Here is a 17,663-nt window from a genome sequence, read left to right as displayed (position 1 = left end):
ATAGACTAGGTTCGATATTATCTCTGAAAAGATACTGATGCTGTTCCTTCAGGCATCGGATGAAGCGGATGAAATATTATCTTTCCTGTCTTGATTTCCTGTCACTGTTAGGATAATTTCGAATATTAGGAATTCGTCGTATTTCCCTTCTCTTACGTCTCGAATATATTTCAGCTTGGAATAAGGAACTCTCAACTGAATAACGTAAAACTTTCTACTTTCAGGTCAGAATTTTGGGGTGAAAGTCAAAACTCTGAGTTGCAATTTGTGATTTTTTGATTCAAGGTCAAATTTCGACAAGCGTATCTCCCAGAAAAATTACTGTAAATCAAAAATTTGATACATATTCTGGAAGAGCAACTCTTCTAGCAATAAATCTGAGAATTTCATCCATCTCGGCGCAACTGTTCGGTCTTGACGAATTTTTAACTGAACCCATCTTTTTCAGGTTTTTTCGAAGGTCAGTTTTCTAGTCATTTATCTCTCAATAAAAGTTACCGTAGATGGAAATGTGATACATATTCTGAAAGAGCAACTCTTTTAGTAATAAACCTGAGAATTTCATCTATCTAGGTACTACCGTTCGGTCTTGACGAATTTTTAACTGAACTCAGGTTTTTCAGGATTTTCGGAAGGTCAGCTTTCGAGTCAATTATCCCTCAATAAAAGTAACCGTAGATTGAAATATGGTACATATTCTGAAAGAGCAACTCTTTTAGTAATAAGCCTGAAAATTTTATCTATCTAGGTACAACCGTTAGGTCTTGACAAATTTTTAACTGAACCCAGGTTTTTCAGGATTTTTCGAAGGTCAGCCTTCGAGTCGTTTATCTCTCAATAAAAGTAACCGTAAAAGAAAATGTGATACATATTCTTAGAGATCAACTCTTCTAGTAATAAATCTGAAAATTTCATTCATTTCAGCGCAACCGTTCGGTCTTGACGAATTTCTAACTGAACCCATCTTTTTCAGGATTTCTCGAAGGTCAGCTTTCGAGTCGTTTATCTCTCAATAAAAGTTACCGTAGATGAAAATGTGATACATATTCTGAAATAGCCACTCTTCTAGTGACAAATCTCAAAATTTCAACGAGTTCGATGCACGTATTCGATCTTGACAATTTTGTGAATGACCTCATCTTTTTGGGAATTTTTCGAAGGTAACATTTCGACACGCGTACCTCTCAGAAAATTCATCATAGCCTTAAACGTGGTACATATTCTAAAAGAGCAACTCATCTAGTACCAACTTGTAACAATGTATTTGCGACAAAATATCCCTGCCTGCCACTTCAATGTTTTTCAACATCTAGAACAAGACTAAAAGAAATTGAACAAATTGGTACATGATGAGGCTTTCAAAAGACCTACAAGCAGCATAGTTATGACTTTTATTTTTATTCCTTCATCAGTTACTTGATTAAAATGAACAGACAATGTCAATAACCACAAGGCGGAAGATTGGACTCTCCACCCTCTTCCTCCTCAAGGTACGCCTTGAGTTCCTTCTGTACAGCTTCACACTCGTCCTCCATCTCCTTGGAGTACTTCTCGTCGTAATCATCTTCAAGCTTGCATTCCGGAAGCGGAAATTCATCCTCATCCATCCCCATGCGCCTACAGGGATCGCACTCCTTCGTCATGAACTCCTGCCATTTGCGAGCAACGAAGTTGATCACGTTGTCCGGTGCGTTGGCGATGCCCTCGAAGACGAAGATGACCGTGTGGTTCCACACTTGCTTCATTTTGTAACAGCACTTTTCCATGTCGACGGGTATGGGGTTGTCGCAAGAGCAAGGATCATGCGGCGAAACCTGCAAAATGAGATGAAAATCATGTACTGGTTGGCCGATGGGACAATAAATATTATGAATGGGTTGGTACTCAATGGTGTAACCATGTTTAGGCTCTCTAGGCTTTGTCATCTGAAGTAAGCTGAAAAGAAAGAGGCGAAAACGACAAGGTCCCTTTAGTTTGGGTTCCTGATCACCCTGGGACAATCAGACTCATCAGAAACACATCACAAACCTTACAAACTGGCTCAGGACCTTCCTGTTGTATGCATCTATGAGAAAGAGCTTTAAAAAATGAAACAACCGAGTATAAACACACTGGAGGAATGTTTCAGGAATCATCCGATCATCCCAAACATATTTTGAAACTGTAAGATTAAATAAGTATTCGGATCTCAGTAAGAATAAGTAACACCTCCTCACATGACATTGTCATTCTTCAGAAAACATATGATGAGAATGGGCTTATCAGAAAATGACGAGTATAGATTCTGTGGAGTAGGAAACTCCTATTCACCTGGTTAGAGAATGCCTTGCCATTGCAAGCCTGCGCGAGGAATGTCTTAGACGAGGAAATTATAGGAGGAATGAGTACTTAGCCTCTTTGAAAGCCTCTGAGATACTGGAGTTCATTGGAACTCTGGAGTTGGAGAACCAGGCACAATTGACCTCCAGGTCATAAGGGAATATAACCCCCTCACCAAAATATAAATTATAGGCCTGTGCAACAGCGTGTTCACGTAGGACTTGTATATAGATGTTGTACCTCAACGTATGTTCTGTTGTAATTCCAATGTTTGTGGACATGGAGCTATTTTTAAAGGGGAGGAAAAGGGTTTGACAATTGCGAGAAACATGTAGCATAATCCAAAAAACCTCAGTAGCCTTAACGAACAAGAAATACCCCTATAAGATCCTATAAGAATTCGAGCAGCTGTACGCAACAGAGATTAGTGGGTAATGGATAGACAACTCAAAGAACATACTTCGCCTTCTGAAAACAGCCTCTAGATAGAAGTGCAGCCAATTGAAAAAGAAACAATAAAACGCTTGCTAGAGCTTCATCAGCCTACTTTAATAGTGCAGAAAAGAAGGCGAATTATTATCAGGAAGATGTTATTTTTTCAATTTATGGTGGAAAATTGGAGATTTAGTGCATTTGTGGAAAGTATCGAACTTGTTGATGTAATATCAAATCCTAGATTATCCTAGAACAGTGTCTGTGAGTGCTTCTCACTGTTAAAAGATTTATTTCATGTATATCTTTCGTGTTGTCCAAACTTTGTCTGGTAGCATGGAAGAGAAAAAACGAAACCTTACAAGAGCCATAAGGCATGAAGTTCAATGAGATATTTCGCATCATCATAAACTTCCAAGATCAACTGACTCTGGCAATATATCCCGCCGACTAAAGAAACACCATTACCGAGAGAACTCCATAAATAAACACCGTGCAAGGGACGAAAGCATGATCCGTCCGGCGCCGTATCATCCCTTCCGATAAAACAACAAAATTCGAATCCTTTCACGGTCCGTCGAAGTCTACCACGTGGAGTAAGTGGCTCCGGAAGACATCACAAGGCCTCTCCTCGATAGACTGGAGTATAATAATAATATGTTTCGACGTTTCGTCGATTTTTATCGCTACGCTTCCGTGTCGTTTTGTGCGCCTCTTGCATATTGATGGGGGGTCGCGCGGGTTCTCTTTCCCGTGCAGATCCGACTGTTTAATGATGACATAAACAGAATATGGGGACGAGGTAGCGATTTTCCGTTGGTGCGAGAGGTGAGAAACGCTATCAGTTCCCCGGAGATGTGTAAGTGCTCGGCAGGTTTTTTTTCAGGAGCCGAGAAACGTCGACGCTCTTATCCGGAGAATATTTTTTCTATTTCTACATACGTAGGATACGGCAAAAATGTGAAGAATGGCGGCGAAGAATCGATATTTGGATATCAGGAAGCTGGAGGATTGAGAGAAGATGAACCTTCTTCAAAAATCGGTTGGAAGACTTTTGATGTCTACCCAGGTCACGTGGAGATCTGCATCATCCACGAGCAGCATTCAAAAGCTTCATCGTTTAATGTAAAATGTAATTGTCTGATTTAGACATTTTAGTAGTGTAATTTTTTGCAGTTTTCAGAAGCTTCTATTTCTTTCCCTTCACCATTTACGTTGAGACAACTTTCTGTGTTCCCAGCTGTAAGTATCTCGAGAGTTGTTGTTTCTGCTATCCCCATCTCTGGGTCTTCCACCTCTGATTTGGTGGCCTTCGACTCACAAGGAGGTGTAAGAATTTTTTCGTCAGCTTTCTTCGCTCTTCACAGTTTCTACACTAGAGCATCCTTTTACGAGACCGTATAAGATCTGGATCTGGTTCAAAGAAGATGAAAAGAACACGCCATTCAGCACCGAGGTCATTATGATTATTCCAGATCCTCAGCTTCAAAAACCAAACATCCTGAGCGACAAAAGAGAAGTGTGATTTTGTTTTGTGACTAGGATGTTAGTTTTCATCTGAACATTATTTGGAATCAAATGATATCAATGAAATACGCTGTTGTGCTATATTTTTATTTGCAATTTATAAGAAATTTACAGAAATTCAAATTTATGGACAACAAAGAGAGCTTTGACGAGGACATAAAAGTATATGGTGATCTGCTTTACGTCAAAGGTGTTTCAGAAGCACAATCAAAAAATCCTTACAGAGGTATACAAGACCTGTATTTTAGCCCGTCAGTATATTTTCATTTTCATTATCATTTCTTTATGGTATGGCCTCTTTATAACACAATATACAAATTAATTAATGAATGAACAAAACACTCACATAAAACCTCAACTTTCCAAAAATAATTTGACAGTCACTAGATTCCCTTATCGAAATTAATAAAAAATGTGCATTTCTGAATATATTGAAGGAGTAGCAATTGATAATTTTTGAATGGAGGTGTGAAAGTCATCAATTCCCCTAAAAGGGCCCTTCATGCAAGAGATGTTTCGTGCATACAACAATATTTGTGGATGAACAGTTCTCAATTGCATGAAAATGTTCACTGCATATGGTGTAGTTTGTAGTGTCTGCAGGCCTTTATGCCCTGAAAAGTTTATCCACTTCGTAGCACCGAAAATAAAAATCAATGATCGAGTCACGTGTTACCAGTTTTGATATTTACATCTCCATTTTCCTTAGTGAAGTAAAAAACTTAATTTTGGAAAATCCATGTTATTCGATCTACAGTTCTTCACCATGCAAGGTTTTCACCAAGAAATCAGACAAAAAAATTCAATAATCAGCAACTAGATCGAGCTAGATAAACAAAAGGCGGTACGAGAACCTAAACATTCAAAACCTCTTTGATCAAAATGTCTGAAATCTTACAAATTTTCATAAGTTCCTGTGAATGGCCCTCGAATTAATATTTTAACCACTTTGAGGGTCTTAGAAACACATTTGAAACACAGATGGCGCTCACATCAATCAAGTCGCTTCGTTTCCCATCTTTCTACTCTATAATCTCCGTCCCAAAGGGTTTCTATTGAAAAAAAGTGCTCAAATCGTACGGAATGTTCATTTACCTCTGGCGCGTTATTAGCAGTATCCTGTGTTTTGCATTTCCCGTCGCTCGGCCAACGAAAACACGCCGGAAACGCATCAATCCGACCCGTGTCTCACCTTCCGCGTGAAACCTTTCTCCCCGTCCTGACGCGTCCTCGCGCTCCGATCTGGCAGAACGTAGTAGGCCTAGATTGAACCATAATATTGACAGAGATCGTTTCCACGCTTCCCGCCCCCTCAGTGTCCGACCCCGCCGCGAGGGGGCTCCTTTGTACTCGCCGTTCCCGTGTGACAAAGCCCTCGTGTGTGTGTGTGTATGTGTAGAGGTACGTTTATCCACGGGACCGTGTCAACAACTCTGGGGTCGGATATTCGGGGGGTTCTTATTTTTATCGGACGGCTCGCTCCGTAGGCAAAGCGGCGGGTGCTTAGTCGGGATAGATTTTTCGGATTATTCCGGTCGGGTCACTGATCCCCCGCCCGTACCGGGACGATAAAGGTTGATTCTCGCTATAAGTCACGTCTACCTCCCGTGACCGTTTCGTTCACGTTGAATTCCTCTCTGTTCTCACTAGGACTGTACCGACCATCACTTAGAACCATAAGTTCTAGCGATGTTTCTGTTGTGACAAACATCCTCCACCCTTGCGGAATGGTGTGCCTGAAGGCACAATGCTACCCAGTCGCCCACCCTCTTCCTGATCTTGGTGTGTGCCACCTTAATTTATCATTCATACATCACCAGGGTTCTTTTTATTATAAGATACTCAGAACGTTTTGACGTGGGAGTATTTATAAAATCAAAAATTTCATTTCATCCAAAAATTTGAATGAAATCCTAAGGTTTTTCGAGACCTGCTTCATCATGACTTTCGACATGGTCTAACATAAGAATCAATAAACTTTTGATGACGAAGCACCTTCCAAGAACATTGTATATCCCTGATTTGAAGAAATAGGTAAGAATTGCAAGGTCTGCCTAGTCGGGGTTCTCATCAGCCACTCTGGAATCGAGTGAGCATCTGGTGAGAACGAGACTAGCTATAATGTACGAGTGCAGGTTACATGGGAAGGATAAATCTCTAGATCACCTGGTGATAGAACGAAGATCATTAAAACTATGAACTGAATGGCAAGCTGAAGAATACATTGAGGCGAAAAAAGCTCTGATGGGGATCACCATAGATCTAAGGGTCGCAGTGGGACTCAACACCCTTCGAAATCTACAAATAAACCCGCCCTGGAGGCTTTAAACACCAAATGGTGACACGAAAACCAGCCTCAACAACTGCAGCTCATGAAAATCGAAAGACCACTCATTCAGCCCAATATGGGACCATTTATTGGAACCATGCTGATATGGGAGTGCCGTAATACCATAAACCAACTGGCCAGAGGCAAGAAAGCGACTCTACTTGTTGTGTTGAAGGAAATGAAAAAGTCAAAGACCTCTGCTTACATAAGAGTGCCGTAATACCATAAAGCAACTGCCCAGAAGCAATATAGTGACTCTATTATGGGTATCAGGGCATTGTGGTGTTGAAGGAGATGACAAAGCCGATGAACTTGCAGAAAAGACATCAAGGTTAACACCTGCTGGCTCTGAGCCTTTCTGTGTGCTTGCAAAATACCAATATATGGCAAGGGTCCAACAATGGGAGTTGAACTACAGAGAAACCCTCTAGAGGAACATTCCTGGACTTACCCAGTCAAGGAAATTCGTGATGATTTCACCGACCTTCACCAGAAAACTGCTTAAGATGTCACGAGCTGAGCTTCGGGTGATAGTGGGACTGTTGACAGGACACTGTCGGTACAAATAATAATAGACCCTAAGGATGTTGTCGGTTTTATCAACACCATTGACGACCTCATTGGGTTCCTATGAATAAGTAGGGTAGAGAACAAAAGATCTACATGGTCCCAGTTCCCGAAAGGCTAACCTAGCCACAACGACCCCGGTTCAAATAATAATAATAATAATTGGAAAATGAACATCACAAGCTCTACTGGGATCGCACGGTTCTCACAAACCGGAAAATAACCACAACAGACCAGACCTCATATTGCTCAACAAGGAATAAGGATGAGGACAGAGCACTATTCATCGACGTGGCAATTCCAAATAATAACAATCTTGTAGATAGACACACTGAAGAAATTTCAAAATACACAGATCTCTAGGAATAAACCAGGAGACAGTGGAAGCTGAAAGATATAAAGACCATCCCTATTGTCATTTCATCTGCAGGCCTGATACCGAAGAAACTACCAGAGAACTTGAGGATACTTGGACGGAAAAAGCTATAGAGTCATGCAGAAGGCGGTATTGCTGGGAACGGCGAGAACTGTACATGAGGAATGTAGAGGAACACCGTCTGCTTCGACAAGAAGTGCGGGTGGATCAGGAGTCCAACCGACAGCAGGAAGTCGAGGAGCGGCCCGAACACGACCACCACCACTAGCCCGAAATCCTAGAAAGGGCTCCAACAGAGCTTAATCCTTTTGATATCTGAGATATCTGGGATAAGTGAATTTTCCTCTGGAGAAGAGTGTGAAAGCGGCAAGGATAAAGTCATGGCACTAGTTTGATCGACTAGGTGCAACGAACCCCGAAGGAAGATACGTCTTTGCACCACGACAATGAGGACTACCGTTTTTGTGCCCAGCAGTTGGCCCCTCTGTAGAGTCTCATTCAAGGGGGGCTTACAACGCCGATAACGGTGAAAACCAACTTCCACTCACCTTCAGCAGTTCCAAAGTCTCCTCGCATTCCCGATTTCTCGGCTTGAAGTCGTAACTCTTGCACGGGTCGATACGACAAGGCATCGCCTCACAGAGGCCCGCGAAGGTGTTCTGAGTGTCCTTCGGAATACCCCAGAATCCCATGTCGTAGGTGACGTACGAGACGCCCAGTATGGCAGCGGCCTTGATCGCGTTCCTGAGGGTGTTCACGATGAATCTTCCGGTCTCGAAGGCCTTGCCTCGACGCGGACACTCGCACATACGTCTGCCGGCCATCAGCTTGAGCTCCTTGGCGGTGCAGTAGCGTATTCTGGTGCCGCATGGTTTGTAAATTTCTGAAAATTAGAGGTAGGTCAGTTTGCAACTTAGAAAGTCTCGTGCTAGATGTGAATTGCGAGGTGGTTTGGTTTTAACCTTGTCATATGAGCATGGAAGGGAAAAAAGGTCTTTTGGAGACAGATAAAGGCGACTAATCGCTAAGCAACCACCAGACAATCAATGGTCAATGATGGTGGCTGTTGTGTATCAGCATCTTTTTGCCTTTTGACTCCATCCTCAGCCAAAACGAAGGGTCATGGGTTTTGGCTAAGAATTTGGCTAAGAACCCTGAGATCACCAAATCATCGAAGGCCAACATATGCTTTGATGCTGATCATGGGTTTTGGCTAAAAACCCTGAGATGCATAATGCTTCGAAAAAAACATCAACATGTGTGCTACAATCTTATTGACATTTCCACAGAACTGTGAGCTACAATCTTATTGACATTTCCACAGAACTGTGAGCTACAATCTGATTGACTTTTCCACAGAGTAGAGAGAGAAAAACCACAGTAAATATGTCTTAGTGCTGCTTCCTAATAAATTGATTAATCTTTAGTATTTAATAATATGAAAACCTGAACACTCAGTAAGTACTAATGACTGATACAAAACAAAGTTTAGTGATTATCTTCGATATCGTGAAATCTTTCGATATCAAATCATACTTCTCGTTCCATTCAAAGCTGAAATTCCATTAAAAATACTTACTAGGTACATACACAGGTTGACAATGCCCTCGTGGTACTTTTGGATAATCGGTGTACACCAGCTTGTTCGTTTTTTTCTTGCATTGTTTCCTTAAAATAGTTGCTGCTTTATCTGCATACTTTTTGGTTTTGTTCATTTCTTGCACTGGAATTTTGAGTGGTTTCCGAAAGTTCTTGACGTTTCACATTTTTGACATGACACTTGGACTCGATGTGAGAACTGTTGCTTGGAAATTGAGATCAGAGAAAATGTAGATTTTTTCAATATTGACTATACATTTTTATGTTCGGAAAAATTCTCTGACCATCTTCGTGATATTCGAGAATGAGCTAGTTGAAACATCGACTCACCGAAGCAAATGTATTTAATTCACCCAAGACACAGTTTAGCTGGTACAGATATAAATTCTGCTCATCACAAATGGAATTTCACATCACAGAAACCATGTAAACAATAATTATATCTGCAAACAAAAACTCTACGACCTTCCTGAAATATAATTCGCCAACAGTTCCCATTCAGTAGATTCTTTTTCTTCTGCTGCATCCTGAGAATCATTTTCAATCGGTTCCAAGTACGTTTTATTCCAGCAGCCGAAGTCTATGGAAACGTAGATTGCACCAAGAGCTATGATGCTCTTGAAACAGTTGGTTAGGAAGCTGGAAAATATATCGATGGGGCCAGTTTTCTTCGGTTGTTGAATTTCGGAAATGGGTATTTTCGTGATATCCGGTTTGAGCACTTCTATTCTACTGGGAAAGGCGTTTCTTATTACTGAAACAAAGATAGTGCCTCAGTGAAGTACGATATTTCTATGCGATTAAGTTTGAGTAGCCTAATATTTTTATATAGCTATTTGTTTGCACAGGAAGGGCAAAACTATATCACTTTGCTGATGACCTAATTGGAAAGAGGCAGTTTATATTTATTCTCATTGTGAACTTCAGGAGATCATACACTGACGGTAACACTTTACCTGGGGGCGTTCACTAGAGTATTGTAGTTGCTCTTTAAACAGCTTATGGATGTTTAAGATGTGCAGTCAACTTCGTGATGTTGGCATTCTCCATCTATGGAGTCCTTGTTTCGGTAGAAATGGAATAACTGGTATTACACTCGTTATTTCGCGAAACAAGTCAAAAAATTTTGATTGAACTAGCAACTAGTAAGTCTTATTGGTGAATATACATTTTTTTCTCATATTTCGAATGATTATTTCTCTCGGTTCAAAAATTATGAAAATTTTTTCGCGGTCGGAAGTTGACCCCAAAGTGGCCTGCAAGGCGGCGGCTGAGCAATATCAAACGAAAAAATGGAATTCACATCGAGGCTCGGTTTTTTCAATAACGTGAGTTATTCCAGCAGAAAATTGTTCGATTCTGGTTTCATTAAAAACGATGCGGTAACTCGGTAAATATTGCGATTTGCACACTGACCGTTTCCCGGTTTTATTAAAACAGAATAATTGCCGCGGTATGAAGTGGAGGGAAAGATTCTCCGTATGTTGACACGGAAATTACTTGTTCGGATTGGGGGAACGGAAGAATAAAAATCCAGAGATGCGCCTCTGGCGGCCTTTTAACCGAACGTTGGTGCTTCAGAGATAAACGTGAGCCGCATTCATCAGGAGAGATTCCCCTGGGCTCTGAAGTGGGTCTCAAACTTCCTTTCTGGACGGAGTATACAGGTTGCTGTCGACGGACGTTCTTCTGATTTTCACAGAGGAAATGCTGGTGTGACCCAGGGCTCAGTATTTGCCCTTCGTTTCTTTCGGATTCACATATTATTCATTATTTGAACAGGGGTAGTTGTGGACCAGTAAGCCTCTCGATAACTGCGACCATGTAGATCTTTTGTTCTCCATCCTACTCATTTATAGAAACCCTAGGAGGTCGTCAATGGTGCTGATAAAACCGACAACATCCCTAGGAGCCTTGGCCGTTACCTCGTGAGTATCCAGGACCGGTTTTCCCATATAAATGGTTCTTAGGCCAGCCAGCTCTGGACACTTGCATACCATGTGTTCAGTAGTTTCTGCGTCTGATCCACAGAGCCTACAAATCTCATCTGCTGACTTTTCCAAACTGTACAAATATCATTGACAGTGCCCTGTCAGTCCACCATCAACCGAAGCTCAGTTCGTGACAGCTTAAGCAGCTTTCTGGTGTAGGTCGGTGAAATCAACACGAATTTCTTTGACTGAGTAAGTCCAGGAGTGTTTCTCCAGAGGGTTATTCTGTTGTTCAACTCCCATTGTTGGACCGACATATTGGTCTTTTCCAAGCCCACAGAAAGGCTCAGGACAAGCGGGTGTTAACCTTGATGCTTTTCTTGCAAGTTCATCCGCTTTTTCATTTCCTTCAACACCACAATGCCCTGGTACCCATAGTAGAGCCACTTTATTGCCTCTGGCCAATTGCTTTATAGTATTAGGGCACTTTCATGAGCAGAGATCCCTAGCAGTGTGATTACTGTGATTCCAGGGACCTCAGCGTGGCCTGGCACTCCGTGGTTATATAGATATGCGCCCCTTTGAGGTTCATTTTAAGACACTTCTGAGCGCATACGCTTACAGACAGTGTCGCGGTCTGTAAAATAAAGGGTTCACTTCTCAGGGCTTCAGAGATACTCAGCTTAGGTCCATATACGCCAATAGCGATGCCGCTACTTGATTTTGATCAATTAGTAAACCATGTGGATGCCTTTTTTTGTCCACACGATTTACGATTTACTCATTTCACAAGGACGGTCAGCTATGACCGTTTCAAAGGGCGTATCGAACTCGAAGATGACTGTTATAACATCCGATGGTTTTGCTGAGAGATTTGTGTCTACTTGATTCAATATCCTCATAGATCCAACCCAGTTTCCGAGTGAGAGATTTCTATTAAGGGATATTTTTATGGTGTCAAAACTAATGATTTTGCAGACACTGGAGCATAGGGATTAGTATTTCAAGGACTTTCTCTGGCACAACCACGTGGTGGACACGAGGAGAGCAATAATTGCTGCAAAGATAAGCTGGGATTTTGTTCAGAGCATGCAATATCTTTCATTCACCCACTGCAGATGTTCAAAAATTGAATTGGGAATATATGAAGCAACGAATTGTCAATAAGAACCATATTTTTTATGTTCTGTAAGCAGAAATACTAGTCTCCACATGGTTTGTACAGCAAAACTGTAGTGTACATTCTCTTAAGAGGATAACCACCCTCTGAGGGTCTGCAGAACTCCGTGTGGGATCGGTTCGGGCAGTGGACAAAATAGCTCGCCTGTGAGCAAACACCAAATCTACCGAAAAACTTATCCGAATTAAAAACTCGCCCATGGCCCCTCAAAAACACGCATAAATTTCGGCGAAACCACAAACCTTGCGGCGTTTCATCTGGAGGACGAGAGTTCCAGTCCGAAATGATAATGAAATATTATGAGGTTGTTAATTCGGTTCGCAGTTCAGCAAGGCAGTCCCGAGAATTAATTCTTTGTGTAATTTTCCCCGGCTTACTCTTTCGGGTTAAATTGAATATGACGCGGTCTGGCTGCGCTGCAACGTGGAAGAATAAGAAAATAATAAGAGCGCGGAGCACAGAGCAAGATGGCAAATTAGCGGAGTCATTCTCCTCGAGATTTTTAATGTCTCATTACGCACGGCAGGGTCTATTATTCATAATAATCATCTCAGTTGGTTTTTCCGAGTCAGCGGCTGCGAAATTTATTCCGAGACACTAGACACCCTTTTCGCGGGCAAAAAATAATATCTCGATGGGCTGGGGGATGTTCAATTTTGGAAATGGAACAAAGCGAGGGTGACCTTTCACATTTGTGAATGTTAGGGGTGGGGTACTCCCTGAAAGTAGATCGCAGAGTTGTGTAATTTTCCTAACCTAATATTTTTGACGTTAACCCAGGAGAAATCATAGACATAGAGTCATGGACTGAGCAATTTTAGCATGAAATTGGCTTTTTATAGAAAGAGAGAAATGATCGTCGGGCATTTACCTGTCTCTTTTTTGTTCCCATAGAGGTGAGTGTGCAGCAATCAAAATTCTAGAAAAAGACAACTGCTTGCCCGATGTTCAGTTTCTTTCTGTCACTTTTCTTGACCGTATTTCATGCATAGATAGAAAGGAAAGGCACAGTCCATGTCTATATGTCTATGGGAGAAATAAACATCAAGTAGTTCAAACAAACATAGATTTCTGTATCATTCGGATGTAAACAAAACTATGGTGCACTATTTCAGTGATTAGAAAACAAGAAATCTTTACGAAGCTGAAAAAAATACCAGAATTCTACAGAGAAGATGGATGTTGAACATGTTATTTAAACCTTGGAGGAAGATGTCTATAATTGAATGGAACTACAAAGTATTGACTCACATTATCAAAAAAAAAAAAATATCGTAATCGATACTCACAAGGAAACTTGAATGGAGTGGGACCAGCTGGATCAGAAGAAGTATGTTCAACTGAGTTCTTTTCTTTTTTAGGATCTAGCCTCTTCGCTCTACTTGTTGGTCTAACGAGGTTCATAGCGTTATTTATTTTCATCATGTTTAGTTCCTTCTTCATCTTTTTCAAGCAAGCAACGAATCAGGATGTATTTCCACTGAAAATTTACAGAGATCGTTCCCGAAATATTTTACTGTCAGTACGTATGACAGGTCTAGAGATTTTGACTCATTCGGTCTAAAGAGATTTCTCTTCGGTGTTTGTCTTCTTTTTCTTCTACGTGAGGTACTTCTACCGGGCTGAAGTGAGGCTTTATGGCCTCGAAAAATATTTTTCAATATAAACCCTCAAGAAAAATCTCACTTTCACTATAGGTCGCTTCTGTTTCTTGTGCTATTTTCTGTCGCCTATCGAACTCTATTCGTTCAAGAATCACAAGACCTTCATTCACTCGACTTTCATCGATGTTACAAAATGGCGAATGTTCCAGTAAGTATTATCTCAATTCAACTGCACATTTTTCGAATAGTTTTGCTGAAATCGGAATCTTTTCTCATACAAAATCATCAAAATGAATTATCAGTAATAATATACCAAAAACATCAAATGTACTCAAGAAAGAAGACACGACATGATAACAATTCTGCAGAAAAACATTTCTCTGAATGGAAGAAAGGCGAGGCAGCAAAAGTTCCTCCACGCGTAAGGCTTCTGCCCTATTTAGGAATTTACATTGCGGTTTCGGTGATAAGGGTTCAGCCATAAATTACGAGTAAAAATCCGTTTGTAAAAGTTCTGCACAGATCGGGGTGTTTGTTCAACACCAGGAGGCAACAACCGCTCTTCCGGTCCGGAAGAAGGAAAAATGGAATATCGAATGGGAAAAAACATTATTGTGAAAAGGTCCTCGTGAAAAAGACATCGTCTCGAGAAATAGAAATGGTTTCTGTGTTCACGAGGCTACAATTCATCTTGAATGGTTGGTTTCACTCTTTGACTTCACAATTCAAGGTTCGGAGGATGAAATTTTCAAGAACTATCATTTAATAGTTACACATTGTACGCTGTTCAGAGTGATATTGATGAAAAATTCCTACAGAAAATTTATAGAAACTTCCTCATTTCAAATGGTATCCCATTTCTTCTCGTTAATTCTCCTAATAACCAATATAAAATGTCCCATGTATCGTACACCTAAAATCGAATATTTTTCAGAAAAATTCGGAGGTTTTTGCAAATTTTTACAATTCTGTACGTCTATTGAAAAAATGACTCCCCGAACAGAAACTGTACCACCTCTGTTTCAATCGAAATCAAAAACCATAGCTAATTTTGAATGGAAGAAGATTTTTAGAAGGTAAAAAAGCTGATCCAAAATTCTTAGAAACGCAAACGACAAGAATTTTGACAGAAATTTTTAGAGAGCAGCAGAGAGTCATTCAGATATGATATGGGACAGTAAACAATCTTTTTGAGCAGTGTATTAAATACGATTTCCAGTCAAGCGAGAGGTCAAGTTTGTTAGTTTGATTATCATCACGATTTCTGAAAATGGATGCGGTAACTTCGTCGATCACCTCTGATATCATCACCTCGTGTATGTGGATATTGCATTTCATGACACGTGTGTGTATACTCATTATACATAGATATTCAGCCCCGATACCAATACCTGAGGCACAAATATCGAATGTTGGCAGGTCTATAGTTTATTGATAAACACATCGAGATATCCTTGGCAGGATATAGATTTAATTGGAAACTGAATACCTCCAGAAAACTGTCCCAATAATGAAGTACATAGGAGAGGTCCATGGATGAGCCTGTAATATATATCCCTGTATAGTAAATGAAGTTTCCGTCCGGTCTCATGCACCAACTACAAACAATGTTAATTAACATGGGGGGTCTGATATTGTGTAGTTATAGAGTGCAATATGTTAAGTATTACAACATTCCCTCAACAGGATGACAGTCAGATGGCAGACGAACAATGGCCGAGTTATAACACGGGCAATGTCGCAGGGTGATATTGTTCGTAAAGATAATGATTACCAGCAAGATTCGGACCGAGGCTTCCTAACTCAACCTTCGTCGGACCGTGTATTTACAGCTTGGAGAAACTCTGGATGCATTAGCAATTTAAATGCGGACCTATAAATTTATGAAACTGCTGTTGATATTTGGCGCGACAGCGGTATTCCCACACTTATAGCTGGAGTTATTGTGAGGGATCTGGGAAGAAAATTCTCATTGGGTTTCGGGTGTTGCTTGGGGAACCAAATTTTGAACATTTATACAGGAGAACGGATCATACCAAATGGGCAGATGATCATACCAAGTGCTTCCTCAATTTGATGATTGTTGTTTTAACGAATACTTTCGAATAAACTGTTAACTTGTCAAAATGACGTTATTAATTTATCGATTCTTACGAACAACTTCAAGAGCAAACTTAAAATCCCTTCGATTTTAAAGCTTCCTTCAACCCTACTAATGATCGGCATCATAATCAAACCTAAAGTCCCTTCAATTTTAAAACTTCCTTCAACCCTACTAAACTAACACTAAAGGAAGCTTTAAGCAAAATTAGAGCAACTTTAGGTTTGATTATGAAACCGGCAAATAAAATGACACTAAAGGAAACTTCAAGCTCAAAGGGCCGTCTAGTTTGATTATGAGGAGACGCAGAAAAACCTTTGCTTTAATATTTTTCATTTATATATTATGAAAGTGTATGTAAGAAAATAACGAAACTATTTATTGATGGTTAAACTGAATCAAAAAATGCAGGAACTGCAGTGAAATACACACTTAGCTATCAGCATCAATGGCAGAAGAGGATGTTTGAGAATGCTGCATCTTCATGGTGATCTTCATTCATTTGAAGATATGGCTGTATTGATTTTGAATTTGAAGGACCGGTGATTTTTATGAGTTGCTGCTTGCCCACCCCCTTTTTTGTGATATTGCAGACAGCCTTAGCTCATAACGAATGGTTAGTAAGTTTGATATTCTCTATTCAAGCAAGAAGCTTTGGTTTGGAGCTCAGTCCATTTGCTTACTGTATTTCTTCCAGTATCTTTATACATTCATTCATTCATTGCTGTATCCCGTTACCGGGAATAAATCTAAAAAAAGAAGAAAAAAAAATTGCGAACAGACTTTCTTAGGGCTAGTTACGACTGTGTACCCTCCTGTGACTGAAGAGACCCAACAGTGACCTGCAGATCCTTCCACATTCAGGGCATGTATAGTCACCAACCAGATCTGGCCGCCGCTGTATCCTTCTCGATTCTCCATTGTAACCGTGTACCAAAGACCTCCACTGTGATCTGTCTAACGCTAGTTGTTCCCAGTTATGATTGGCATTAACTAATTTTAGGGATTTATGTAGTGTATCCTTAAACCGCTTATACTGGCCTCCTGGTTTCCGGGCTCCCTCAGTGAATTCGCCATATAGAGTCATTTTGGGGAGTGTTGTGTCTTACATCCTCAGAATGTGGCCGCTCCTTCTCGTCGGGCCCTAGTTACTTGAGTCTCAATTGTTTTACAACTCGCCCGTTGCAAGACTTCTGTATTCGAAACTTTGTGGAACCATCTGATGTGCATTATCTGTCTTAGATGACGTTGTTGCGTTTGTTCAAGCTGTTTAATATGTCGCCTGTAGGGCGTCCAGCTTTCGCTTCCGTAAAGAAGCGTTGGGAGGACCACTGCTTTGTAAACAGCTGTCTTGGTGTTCAGATTGAGGTCGTGATTTTGAAACACTCTGTCCTTTAGCTGCCAGAATGCCCGTGATGCCGAATTGATACGGTTTTGTATTTCCGTGTCTAGATTAGCCCTAGTATTTATGAAGCTTCCCAAGTATTTGAACTGCTCGACCTGTTCTAGAGTTTCATCCTCCAGGCTGATATCTGTTTGAAGGCTTTCTTTATACAATTTTCTGTTCAACTTCCAAGAGGGATTTGCAGTGAGAAAGAGTAGTTTTGTTTTTATTTCAACCCGCTGTTTAAGGAATTTTTGGTACATTCGAATTCGACACAAATGAGGATTGATTTTATTGTTTATTAGCTATTTAAT

The 17,663-nt window shown here is 40.6% G+C and overlaps 2 protein-coding genes across 2 annotated transcripts; both read right to left on the bottom strand.

Moving 5' to 3' along the window:
• Positions 1-1,375: 1,375 nt before the first annotated feature.
• Positions 1,376-9,404, bottom strand: LOC123307477. Its single transcript, XM_044889804.1, has 3 exons — positions 9,130-9,404; positions 8,099-8,433; positions 1,376-1,814 (listed from the first exon to the last, which is right to left on the bottom strand). Exons 1-3 carry the CDS (start codon positions 9,263-9,265, stop codon positions 1,440-1,442), a joined length of 846 nt encoding a protein of 281 aa, XP_044745739.1. The 5' UTR covers positions 9,266-9,404; the 3' UTR covers positions 1,376-1,439.
• Positions 9,405-9,475: 71 nt separating this feature from the next.
• Positions 9,476-13,789, bottom strand: LOC123307478. Its single transcript, XM_044889805.1, has 2 exons — positions 13,550-13,789; positions 9,476-9,903 (listed from the first exon to the last, which is right to left on the bottom strand). Exons 1-2 carry the CDS (start codon positions 13,701-13,703, stop codon positions 9,608-9,610), a joined length of 450 nt encoding a protein of 149 aa, XP_044745740.1. The 5' UTR covers positions 13,704-13,789; the 3' UTR covers positions 9,476-9,607.
• Positions 13,790-17,663: the final 3,874 nt, after the last annotated feature.

This window comes from Coccinella septempunctata, chromosome 2 (genome assembly GCF_907165205.1).
Source record: "Coccinella septempunctata chromosome 2, icCocSept1.1, whole genome shotgun sequence".
Taxonomy (NCBI): Eukaryota; Metazoa; Arthropoda; class Insecta; order Coleoptera; family Coccinellidae; genus Coccinella; species Coccinella septempunctata.
This window is presented reverse-complemented; position numbering and strand designations above follow the sequence as displayed.

Bases quoted from the DNA above. Each gene is read 5' to 3' on its own strand.
- LOC123307477 (XM_044889804.1), bottom strand. From the start codon at position 9,265: ATGAACAAAACCAAAAAGTATGCAGATAAAGCAGCAACTATTTTAAGG. The intron at 8,434-9,129 runs GTAAGTATTTTT...TCTAATTTTCAG, and splicing joins TCAACCTGTGTATGTACCTA to AAATTTACAAACCATGCGGC. The intron at 1,815-8,098 runs GTGAGTGGAAGT...CTCATTTTGCAG, and splicing joins AGACTTTGGAACTGCTGAAG to GTTTCGCCGCATGATCCTTG.
- LOC123307478 (XM_044889805.1), bottom strand. From the start codon at position 13,703: ATGAAGAAGGAACTAAACATGATGAAAATAAATAACGCTATGAACCTC. The intron at 9,904-13,549 runs GTGAGTATCGAT...TCTTTGTTTCAG, and splicing joins CACTCCATTCAAGTTTCCTT to TAATAAGAAACGCCTTTCCC.